Here is a 13521-nt window from a genome sequence, read left to right on the forward strand (position 1 = left end):
TGTGGCCAATGTAGAGACCGTTCTCATCAGGAATTAGAGTGTAAAGCAACTCCGCATTGTGTCAACTGTGGAAAGGAGCACCACGCCAGTTCCAAGGATTTTGATACCAGGAAACAGGATAAGGAAATACAGAGGGTAAAGTATACATTAAACATTCCCTTTCCAGAATCCAGAAGACTTTTACAGGCCAAAACAGCCCGTCCTGGCTCATCATTCTCCACTGTAGTGAAGAACAATCTCAAAACAAACTAATGACGTAATTATGTTCCGATTTTAGGCTCGAATAAACAGTACCACAAGAAAGAGTGAAAACAACAAGCTTTTGAACAACATTAACAAATAATGTTTTTCCTGGAAACATAATGTAAAAATAAAAATAACAACTTAAGGTTTTAAGAATCAAATCCAATTCTAATCCAAGAATAATCTACGAATCAAATTTTAGAAGTCCTAATAATAAAATGTTCTAATGAATTCAAGTTCGAATCCCGACGAAAACTCTAATATGAAAGGCGATGACGTATATTGCATCCATTGTGATGCTGGAATGTCTACAGTTCTGTGTTATTCACAAACAATAATCCGGTGTTTGAATTAAGAAAATATCTTTGTCCAAGAATTCTATGAGAACTCAAAAAAAATCCCAGGAAAGAGAATTATCCTTTAGAATCGAAATAATTTTGAATAAAAAATATAATTGTAACTCCAACTGACATAACAGACACTTTCCAGTGTTAAAAAAACAAAGCACCAACTGAGAAATATCTCTATAAATAAAGATTATATAGTAACTTGAAACGCAAACAGATTCTCGGATGAGGGCCAACCTTCCAGAATTTTCGAGAAGTATTTACGTCTAAAAGCACATAGTCCCAGTATGACCTTGACAAAATCCAATCATTTTATTCAAAGAATAAGATAAAAATAAAATGGTGTTTACTTGTCTCAGTGATTTCTGAAATCAAGGTCGGGAACAAGGTCAGCTTTTGGTGTTTACAACTAAAGAGTCAAGGTCAAACTATTTCCTGTCAAAATATCAACTTTCTAGTAAACAAAACTACATTAATTTGTATGGCGCTATATAGCTTACCAGTGCTGGTGAGCCGTAAAAATAACAATCAATCGATCAATCAAATTGTTTTCACATATGATTCTTATTGTATTTTTTATAAACCTGCTTGATGACAATTCATTTCTGCCCATTGATTTAATTACGTTTCTGTATTTTTGTAATTTGAATTTTAATAAAAGATTTGAAATAATTCCAGTTTTTGAAAGTGTCTTGAAGGTCACGTGTATAGTAAGTAGGTTGGAAGTCCTTTTATACAGTATGTGTTTTCAGTGGTACATATTTATATACCATTTATAAACGAACTGAGTCATCATCCACATGATACAAAAATATGTACGCATGTTAGTCCATATTGGTGTAGATATTATCTATAAGATTTTATGAGGAGCACGTTTTGCGTGTTGGTAGGCTCTATAATTGAGTTATACGTACCTTACTATAAAGTTTAACCGAGTTCTGCTAAACTGATTATTCATACGATCCATGCTGAAGTCACTTAAAATTTCAATTTCCTTATGCTTGTCAGTCACGTTTTCTAGCTGCCTTTCAAAATGCTCAGTCCATCTGACCTTTGCAGATGGAGACCTATAGATACAACCAGCTAAAAATAACTTTGCATTTGATTGATTAACTTGGATCCATATTGCTTTAATGACACCTGATTCTGAATCATTTCACCTTTCAAATGATAAATCATTTTTTACATAAACAATGCCATATCTACCGCCTGAACCTCTACTAATACCATAACCATGAATAAACAATCAGACATTTGCCTGATTGATTTAACATTGTTTTTGTAATTTCTAGAACATTTACATTATTGATATTAGATGATAATCATAAATTCATCGGGTCTGCCTTATTAGTCATATCTTGTATATATATATATATATATATATATATATATATATATATATATATATATATATATATATATATTCCCTTTAATTCCTAGCTCAAATATATGGTAAAGTAAATACTACTGGAAGGTTAGGCAAAGAAATTAGTTCTACTTTACCAGTTTTATAATTTTTTGAGTCACACATGTAGTCACTATAAAGGAAAAAAAAAACATTAATAAACACTCAATGATCTGTCACCTTCAAAACATCCATACTAGTTGTGAGTTTGAAATATTATATTTAACTGGTGTCCCAAGGGAAACAGCACATGTATCATTGCCAATTAGATTTTTCGTGCTTTGCCTTAAACAATGGAAAAAATATTCCTCATAAATAAGGTTCTGTCTTCACTGCTGTAAGGCTAGAACATAACAGTGTTTTGCCTTGAGTCCATAATCCAAATAGCTCGTGGTATTGAGCTTTCCCAGTATGTCTACATGAATCTAAGCCATGTATAGGGTTCAAAGCGATTATGACACCTTACTTATTTGTCTGAAAGCGTTATCGTTGTTCCTGTCATGTTTTTGATTGATGTATTTACATTTCAGCAGTGGGGCATGTTCATTTGTGCTGTGTGCAGAAATTGTGAAAGTTCGGTGTTGCTCACATAGGCCCTGCCTAAGTCAATAGGTGTTCAATCGACAAGCCAGACCTTGTAACAAATGCATTGTCAATGTCAATAGTTTTGTGTTCCAATCCATTGCAAATTCTGAACATCAGTGTCATTTCTTGGAGAAATTGCAAATGAACACCTTACATATTGCTTTATAAAAATAGATGTTTTTCAGAATGCGGTACAATTCATGGGTTCATGTTGTTTACTGTGATATACTTTGTAAATTGAAATTATTGTATTCTTTTAGCTTTCATTTACATCAATGTTTAATGCATTGCGATAAGCAATTTATTTATAAGGCATATCTTGTATCGTGGTTTATGTTCTCACAGTGTAAATAAATGTGCACGTTGTACGCATGTCATAAGGTTCCACTCCCGAATTTAGATTTAACATTTTTGCACATGGTTCAAAGCTTAAAGAAACCCGTCCAATTTTCACAATCGGTAATCTTTATTATGAAAATTGAAAACCGTCCTTCGGAATATTTGCTAAATTCCTTTCCACAAATCAACAGTATTCATTTATACCAGAGTCATGTATAAACCTCCCCACCCCCTAAATACCATACAATGCTGACAAGTGATTTAGTTTGAAACTCAGTTTGACATTTTCTGAACATAGCAATTAATGCAATGCTAGAAGAGACGGGAAGTTTATGAACCTTTCTACAGTTATTTCTGAGGTGTCACTAATCAATTCTATAGTTTGAACATGGACTAAACAGGCAACGTTCACATGGGTCAATGCATTCAAACGTTTGCTAATCCTTTTGACACTTGTATTTGTGAAGGAAAGAAATTTGCTTTCTCAACATTTCCCCCATAATGCTATAACAAACGAATTTGAAGAAAGGTTTCTACTCTGTTATACTGTATTATCTTTAAATTTAAGTTCTTTTGTTATATTCCGTAAGTCTTTTAGTATTCACATGATTAGATAAACGTCAATCACAAAGCTGCCACAGTGACGAAAAGCAAAATATGCATAATTAACTTATTCTTAAAAACAGCATTAATGTTAATGTACCGTATTATTTCGAAAATGACACATAATGCTATGAAAAAGAGCAAAGCGATTGTGCAAATGTTCATATTGGTCATTGTATAGTACTTTTAAATTTCAAATTTGTGTACATCCTTGACATGTGGTTTGCCCCCTTTTAATTGTACTCCTAAAACCTTCAGAACGGAACCCTAGTCGAGCATAAAGCTTGCAATTTATGGATTTCATTGTCGAAAATAGGTAATTCTCATAAACATTTTACTGTGTACTTTCTAATATAAGGCTGAAAAACTGTGCTAAACACATTTTCATATAATCCTGTTAAGTCCGGTACAGAAGTTGTTAGTTTGCAAACTTTCCCGTTTTATATGCAGTGCTGAGCTTTGCTCATTCACAACAAAGCTGCACAATACCTTAAAACTGAAGCTATATTCCTGGTACGTAAGAACAGTAACTCATAAACGCAAATTCATCTCACTAATATATTTATTTCCCTTGACAATTCCACTCGTCTATTTTATTTGTAATTGGGATATTTTACCTTGGATAGGCCTGTGCGTAATTAGATTTGTAAAACCACTAAGCCTGCGTGGTTTATTAATTTCTTATTGTGTGAGTTATGTAAGTTATGCGAATGATTATCATTTTTGTACTTAGTCATTAAATTTAAATTAATTGAATACAAAAGGGGAGAACCTTTGGTATGGCTATAGTTAAGAGTCTTAATTAAAAAAGTTACTAAATGGCGTAGAATGCTCCAAGTTTTTACTACAGATGTATTAAGTAATTTTTTAATCCAATGACAATTACAAAAATGATCCCCATTGATGGAAAGTTTTAGTTTCGGATCATGTCTTTCTTTAAAATTGAAAATCGGCTTAGAAATTATCTCAATAACGAATTTCTTTACTTTAAAAATGTGGGTAGTCCATCGTAAGGTAATATTATATTTTGAACACAAATTAGTAACCATTTTGACTGTTTTGGTGAAGCAAACTATAGAAGAAGTTTATTGAAGCGTTTATCTTGCATTTCTGGAAAACAATAAAATGCTAAATGAGTGCGAAGCTTTCCTGTTCTATCATGAAAAAACTGTTTCAAAGTTACTCTAGTTGTTGTGTCTTCCTTCTGATATGATGGCACATAAGCATATTTTGTCTAGTATTAAAGGTCCCCTATACCAGATGACTTGTCTATGTAGGTCGAATTAAGTTAAGTACTTTTATTTTACAAAACGTGCAAATACTGCCCTGCGTTTAGTAATACTTTTCAAATTCGTCCTGTCTTTAAGCCACAGAGCTAAGCAAAAGCGGTCAAAATGGGTCTGAGATTGCTCAAATCGCTAATATCTGTCTAACGAATAAAGTACAAGAACAGCTGGCCATGAAATCTGGGTCAATGGGATGCGTTCTGAAGAAAAGTTCTTCAAATGACGTTGTCGCGGGAACAAACATTTCAATGTTCCTTTTCTAGTTGCACCTTAATCCATCCATGATGGCACATCAGCACCATTTTTAAAGTCCCTTGTGCCAGATACTTTGTGTCAAAGGTGGTCTAATTATGATGATCAGTTTATTTTAAGATAAGGATGCATATGTGCTTTAGTAATCGCACCATATAGTATGACTGTTTGTTTCCATTTTTATAAATCTCAATGGCATTTGATCTGGACATATCCAAACCTGAGATAAATACATTAGTGTTTCTTGTAAATCTAAGCACACGTTTTTCTAATAATAGTAACAGCAGTTACATTTAATGGAAATTTACATCATTTGTAGACACAGAAAATCCATATATGTTATATGATTCTGTCTAATTTGTCAAATTCGGTTGAATGGGTTTTTCAGAATTAATTTAGAGAGTTTATATTATGGTAACATTGATCATTGTTGCTGACAAGTCTCCATCGTTTGTACAGATTTAAAAACCCTCAATAGCATAATAAGTTATTCAAAATTTGCTCAAAATCTGATGAGCACTTTCTTAGCAGATGTTTTCTAAATTAGTTTGCATATTTTTATCAATGGAAGTACGACGTGATGATGTGTCATCTTCATTTGTACAGCCCTGAATGACTCTAATGCTATAGGCATTTGACAAATGTGGTCATTTTCTGCTGAATGCTTTTTGAGAAACCTGTTAAAGGTGTTTGTAACAGTAGCCACATTTGATGGAAGACTGGCGAAACTTGTGCAAATGTCATAGCTTTCTTTGCCAGAATGCTATAAAATTTGTTTCAATTCTGTTTAGAGATTTGTGAGAGATCATTTAAGGGTGCCTTTATATTTAGTAATGGCAGTCATTTTCCATGGCAAATTGGTATAATTTTGTATCATGTTCAATGTCCTCCACACCAGAATGCGGCTTTCCGCAATTTGTTCAGATTCTGTTCAGCAGTTTATGAGAAGTTTGTTAATGGGGATTTATTTTTTTATACATTTGGTAATAATTGTTATATTGTATTGTAAATATGTGTCATTTCAACATGTTTTAAATATCTTTATCTTCTGATGTTTTCTGTCAAATGAAGTCTAACTGGTTTAGGTTAAGTGGGTTGTAAACAGGTGTGTTTCAATTATTGTTTCCATTTTAGCAATCAGACCATACTGGAAGATATTGACATATGATGTGTTAAGAAATGCCAAAGGAGCTAGTGTGAGAATATTGTAGCTATACATTTCAGGGAATATTTTGTACAGAAAAGTCCTTCTGACAATTTATCGTAATATAAGTACCTGATGTAGTGAAGCGTCAAGTTAGCCACATTTCTAGGAATATTTTATTCAGAATAAAACTTCCCGTCAACGTACCATAAAATAGTGTCCGATGTAGTGGAATCGGATTAAAATCATATTTTTCAAATAATTTGAACATAAAGAACTTTCTTGATGCTACTCTGATATACTACATTGTGAAGTTGGATATAAATTTAACCACATTACAATACACATGTTGTTTGGAAAAGACTTCTATCAACTTACTCGAATATAGTATCTAGTCTAGTGTGACAACATCGCAGCTACATTAAACCACGGAAAGCTACAGTATATGGTGACATGAGTTGTGAAATTTTAAAGACTATGTACAATTATGTACATATTTGTTAAATGCAATGTTAAACACATCATATTTTTTCTCAATACTTATGTACAGTTATTGTAACTGTCCCATGTTGAAATAAACGGTAATAGCAATGACCTTAATAATGAAAGAAAAATATGTCTGTTACCCGTTATGCGTAAAGTTTTTATTAACATTCTGAATAAAATGCTAACACAATGAATAGAAGAAAACCAGATATTCGGTAATGAACAAGCGAGATTATGAAGAATTTTAGATAATCATTTTGACACACTTATCTGGAAAATTTGAAGGAAAAAAGGGCAAAGTTGCCAAGAGCTCTGACAACTGATTGCAAACCTCTATGGTATAATCTGACTGTGTAACTTGAGTACAAAGATGCTGAAAATGTTGCAAGCAATATATGTAGACGTCATGCGCTTATGTAAGAACTTCATGTTGATTATGTGATGTATTTTTGTGCCCAATAGGTGTTAACCAAGAATGCATATTGTCACCACGGCTTTTGTTACGGTTCTGAATGACATGCAACGTACATTTTCTGATCGTAACATTGGTATTGATATGGAACATTCGCTGAAAGATTTTCTTCCACTTCATGCAGATTATATTGTTTACTTTCTGAATATGCAATTTAAGTAAAGCTTTTATTAGAAAGAATTATCCAATACTCTGTTGGAAAATACAAGTATATCTTGGTATAACTGAGACAGTCGCTTTCGAAAAGGACGGCAATCGGCGAGGTCATAAACAATTGTATTTTTGGGACGAGAAACATACTGTTAGTTCTTATCATAAGTAAGTAGTGATTGTTTTCTCATCAAGGGGTTTTATCAGCAAATATCTTAAAACACCAGCGGAACAAGCATCTAAGGCAATGCATGCTCTGAAATATATATACCGTTTAAACTTATATCAATATAGGTAATTGTGGCAGTTTATAGTGATGTCATGCCGCAGATATGTATCGTCATGTCCCATCCAGTCACATTATCATGACAACATACCGACCAGTCCAAACACTAACTTCCTAATGCTGAGCGCCAAGCGAGGCAGCTACTAGCATCATTGCTATACGTGTTTGGTATCACTAGGTCGGGGTTCGAACTCGCACCCTTCCGCATGCGAGGCTCTAACTATTTAGGCTACCGGTGCGGTGGAAATGAAATTAAATTATCATAACGTTCGTGGATGATGATTCGTATAAAATAAGTTCATTTTTGATCAATAACAGATGCTATGACGATAGCTAAAATCACATCACCGAGATAATTTAATAAAATGGTACATTATCATAAACAGCTTCAAGTTCGAGGTCAAACGAAGGCTCAATGAAGTACAACGAACACAATATGGTAATTTATCGATAATGTGATTGGTTATGTCATTCGTCACAGAGGTGATTCTCTTTTCATTTTAAATTTCAATCTATTAGTTATTTGTTGCAGCCTACAAAATCAGTCATGAGGTCTAACCATGGTGGATACAGTGAGTCATCTAAGAATGTTCTCAATGAACAACCGTTTTCACTAAATATCTAGCTTCATTCTATGTCCCTGGATTTTGAGCGCCGTGGGAAGAAAATGAATGAAATGTGTATATATATACATCTTCGAATAGGCCATCGTAGCATTGACCTAGTTTTGTTAGTAGCATTTAGGTCATCGTAGCTTTGGCCTAATTTCGTTAGTTGCATTTAAGCCATCGTAGCATTGGCCTAGTTTCGTTAGTTGCATTTAAGCCATCGTAGCATCGGCCTAGTTTCTTTAGTTGCATTTTAGTAATAGTAGCATTGGCCTAGTTTCGTTAGTCGCACTGATTATTAGACGATATTCAGAACCATCAAAATGCTACAGACAACACCTAATGTTCTCTTATATATTACAGTGATATCAACGTCACATGTACCATGACATACAATAAATAATAATGGCGTGTAATTTACAATATCTACCAATGTACAAGTCTGTATAAAATTGCGTTTACCGTATATACTAATAATGTATAGATAATGCTTTACTAATGACTTTATATTTTATATAATTTGAAGGGGATATAAAGTCCGTGCCATAGCTCCAATGATAAAATTACAGGTGGTGACTTTGATACTAGGTTTCTCTAGGACAAGTATTTTTAGTACGTTGAATGAGAGTTTTAGGGTCGAAATCAAGCGGCTGACCAAACGTTAGCAATTTGTGCAACCAAGTTTGACAAATTGACTAAAACAGAATGGGCCAGAGGAATTGTGTAGCTGGCCCAGAGAGATGTACACTTGAGGTGAATAATTTAGTTCTTTTGGGTTTAAACCTTGGACTAATTAATTAGTCTTCTTAATTTATCAAATAGTTCGGTTTGATTAAAATTAGGTTGCCACTGTCCTACGTAAAGATCTGACAGCGACCGCTTAGGGGTCATGTTCTGGTTATCTATGTTGTTACCATAATCGCTAATTTTCCCAGCCAATCAGATGAAGTCGTTTTTGCGGGATTCATCGGAATGGCTTAATAGCATCAATGCGTGCTGAACGATTTGATTCACTTTCAAATTTCTAAAAGTTGCATTTCAATTGGTCAATTCAAAAATCACCAGAACATGGCCCCTGAGCGGTTGCTGTCAGATCTTCACGTAGGACAGTGTAGACTTGATATTAATCAGATTGTCAAACAATTAAGTGGTCTTTATACTTTATAAATAAATGAACGCTATGTCAGTGGCCTTTTGCTTTCAAATGAACATTGGAGAACCAATGGCCAAGGGTTTCTTTGAAAAAATAAAAATAACACTAGTGGATGGTCACATGATACATGAAACAAAGTTTGAAAACCCGATTTATGGGTTTTAAGTGAGCGAAAACTAATTAACTGTTTTAAAGCTGCCGTTACCAGTATTTTGAGCAAAGCCTCCACAGTATCCAACCGTTTTCTTAGTTCCTTCTACAGGTTGGACATAAAAGGTTAATTTGGGCATTTTTGGGGGAGACCATTTAATAACAGATGAACTGAAACAACAAGCTTTATTTCCCTATAGTGTATCTGCACCATATCAACACATAACCTATGGCATGCATTTGACTATTTGATATTTCCACCATACGCACACATAACCTTCGGCATACATTTAACTATAAGGGTATTTGCACCGTAGGCACAAATTCCACCTGGCTTGCTTATTTGTCCTCAAGGTAATATATTGATGTTTTGAACGAACAAAAGATCAAACAAGGACTTGTTGTTGTGCATATACGATGCCACTTGTGTTAATTGTTATGCTAGTATCTCATGAGTGGACAGTCTTTGTAATTTATTTTCTTTTGGTACTATTCCCAGTGATTTTTTTTCTTCTTAACTTTTCGAACATATTAATGTACAAAAACGAAATGTGTGATATTTGCTGTAATATGTAGTGTTGAAGTCTACAGTTCCTTGTAGAAACAAGAAATATCACTCCAGTTTGGAAATCTGAATAATTTTTTTATACAAGCTGTCCTTGTTCAACAATATCACATAAGCACACGTATTTTCCAGGAATTTGTTTTAATCCTTTTGAATCCAAGTAATTTGAAATATCTCCAAATAGAACAACATACACCTTCCAGTGTAAAGAAAAAGCCCAGCTACTACGGCGAATATTTCTGCAAAACAAAGGTTATATCGTCTTCTAAAATGCAGAAACGGGATCACGTGGTCATGTTCCAGACCCTCGTCGAAATTATGTACTTGTTAATGATCACGTACACCTAGTGTGTCCCAGACGAAAAGCAATTATTTGACTCTAAGAAATAAAAATTAAAAATATTGTTTACATCTTAAATTAGTAGTCCCGTCATGACTTTGACAACAATCTATCATTCATAAATAAAAATAGAACTTATTTACGTGGTTGCTACTAACGTTGAATCAAGTTCAGGATCTAGATCGACACGTGGTGTTTACAAAACGAACAGTCATAGTCAAACTATTTTCTGAAAAAGGTATCATCTCGTGAATAAATTTACAATACAATAACAAGTAATGAAAGATTTTAAAAAAATAAAACTGATAAACAAACATTTTAATTGAAATTAATATATATTAGGCCAGATATAATTATTCAAATATACATGACAGAGTCAATATTGGTGATCAAATAATTTCTAAACTTGACTGAGATTTGAATTAGTCTGAGGTGTGTTTATGTGATGGCTATGAAGCTTTGGTCAAGAACCTGCTATGTCCGGAACGAATTGACCCAAAAACTTACCATGCAATTGTATTTATTTTAATCTGCATTAATGTGGAATGCGGCCATTGCTAGTATGAACATTGACCAGCTAGAGACGACATGTCTTATCTATGTCGTGACTTTAAAGCATGATAAGTTCAAAATTTAGAAACTTGAATACACTACATAGCTCGTCCTAACAACAATGGAAAACGCATCTACGAAATCCGTCACTGTGGCCTTATGTTTATACCTTATTTTAACCGGTGAGCATTTGTTAACTTTTACCCAAAATATGTCTACCGATAGCTGTAAACTGAGTTGAAATTTATGCAAATATGTCAATTTTAATTTGTTTCAGGACTGCATCGAAAAAGAAACCCCGCAAAATTATCATCTAATTTTCTCGAATTCCTACTCAGTAAAACGCTATAGTTTCCATTGTGCATTATTGTACATTACCCGCACATTTTAAATACTGCAATATATATATATAGGGTATAAGCTGTTTGTATTTAAATAGCCGTTTATTGCTCTGTTACATTGGACTGATTATTTGTTTCATTTAGGGGAAATCGATGCAAGGAAGATATTTATAAAACCCAGTAGTAAGCCAATTAGGTACAGGCATTATTCATATGAAACCGTATTCACAAATATCATTGTTGCTGAACCGAATTCACTGGACTTATGGCATCAGAAATTAGTTTGGTACCATGGCACCTGAATTATTTAATATCAGGAATTGTAGAGATTTTTCATGTACAAGTGTTTAGTAATTAGAGACTGTGAATATTTTGTGTGTTAGGTCTTTGGTGTCTGTTTTGTGGTAAGTTGTCCTGAAATACCGATTTACGACTTGCATGTTGGCGTATCATATTAATATGACGAAAGAAAAATCAGCAAATATGAAATTTGTCTTATGACTGAGTGGCCTGTATTGACTGGAAAATAGATATTTGTGGTATTAGCACGTGTTATAGAGATATTCACTGACAACTTTTGTTGCCTTCAAGCCCTTTGAAATATAAGGGAATCAACGTCCCCTATTGAAACTTATGGGGCGTGTCCGAGATTGTTTTATTTTTCTTTTTTCAACTTTTTCGTCATGATACAAAACGTATGAACAAGCTGGCGTTAGACTTATATTTATATTATATCAATTTGTTTGTTTAAAAATGCAAATTACGTTCATACAATAACATTTTAGACTGAGTAGTGCATAGTACCAATATAAAAGATTGAATGCATGCTCTGTTTGATCTATCAATTAATGAAAATGTTTTCTTATGCGCGTATTTTAGGCTATAATCCGTATGAAGCTCATTTAACTTGCTGCTTCTTTATGGGAAAACCAATTTAACTAATCAATTAAAGAAAATGCAACCTGAATAATATTTTCTTTAGAACGAAATTGCTTTTTGCATGATCGTGTGTCTCAGTTTTGTAACAAAAACCGCTCTTCACTAAAGAAACCTATAATATAGTTAACCAGGTCTCTCATATGTGTTTGTTAAAACATGCATTTGAATGTTGTATTCATTCTCATTTCTTCCTGTTGATCAGATATAGAAGGCTCGTCTGGGCTCTTCTTCGCCAAATCGTACGGCGACCATATGGTTCTGCAGGGAACACCGCACAGAGCAATCGTCTGGGGATTTGCCCACAAAATCGGAGACTATGTCCACGTGACTCTAAACAACACCGAGGTAGCCAATACAACCGTCGTGGCGGACCCACATGGTGGATCTTTAGGAATATGGAAGGCTACACTTCCTGTTCAAGAAAACAATGGGCCTTTCACCATACGTGTATCTTCAAGTGAAGGGTCTGCAAAAATTAGTGACGTTCTATTTGGCGACATTTGGTTTTGTTCTGGTCAGAGTAACATGGGATTTACAATGGGACATGTAAGATACAGAAAACAAAAAAATAACAGAACGTTTCTTATTGGGTTCTTTTTTGTAATTGAATTAGGTTTCAAAACTTTATTTCGCTAATGCAAGTATTAAGATTTTACAATAGATGGCTATAGTTACGACCTAAAATGAGTAATGATTTCTCTAACTTACAAAGTTTCTGTAGAGTTGGCTTCATTGCCTCAACTGCGAATACGTCTTTCAAACTATACACGTGGAATAATATTAGGGAAATAATTTTAAACAATTGCACTTTAGGTCAAATTGTAGGTCAGCACTTAATATGATTGAGCTCTAATTCTAGTGTTACAAAAGAATCAATATGGGAAAACAGCCTATCCTGAATAGTAAGCTCTGTTTAGCGGTTTGAATGGCTGGTCCCTTTGATTGTTCGTATTGTAGAAATTTCTTTTACGTTTCAACCGTTTGAAGTAAATATTACAATTTATTATATGTCTATTTAATTTTGCATGACTGATCTGGCGTTCAATACAGATGTTCAGTCTGTGATTCCGTAACGCACACCTTAAATTTCCGTTCCCAACAGCAATCCTGGAACTATTGTTACAACTTGAAATATTCACACAAAAAAGAACCCACTTATATTTACTGCGTTACGTTTTATATTATTCAAAAATGTCAACACGTGTTTGTAATTTTACGTCATGCGGTCATAGTCGGTGACGATGGCTGCCTTTCACGCTTGGGATAGTGGGAAAG

At 33.8% G+C, this 13521-nt stretch overlaps 1 protein-coding gene across 1 annotated transcript in view; it reads left to right on the forward strand.

Annotated features, from left to right (window-relative positions):
• The first annotated feature begins 11018 nt into the window (after positions 1-11018).
• The window catches only part of LOC149792238 (uncharacterized), a 40357-nt gene continuing 37854 nt past the window's right edge, over positions 11019-13521 (forward strand). The window contains exons 1-2 of the mRNA XM_089969546.1: positions 11019-11148; positions 12449-12792. Of these exons, the coding sequence (XP_089825672.1) occupies positions 11088-11148; positions 12449-12792 (405 nt within the window). The 5' untranslated portion in view covers positions 11019-11087. The remainder of the gene's footprint in view (positions 11149-12448; positions 12793-13521) is intronic.

This window comes from Sinohyriopsis cumingii, chromosome 9 (assembly GCF_028554795.1).
Source record: "Sinohyriopsis cumingii isolate HCF-2022 chromosome 9, ASM2855479v2, whole genome shotgun sequence".
Lineage (NCBI taxonomy): Eukaryota > Metazoa > Mollusca > Bivalvia > Unionida > Unionidae > Sinohyriopsis > Sinohyriopsis cumingii.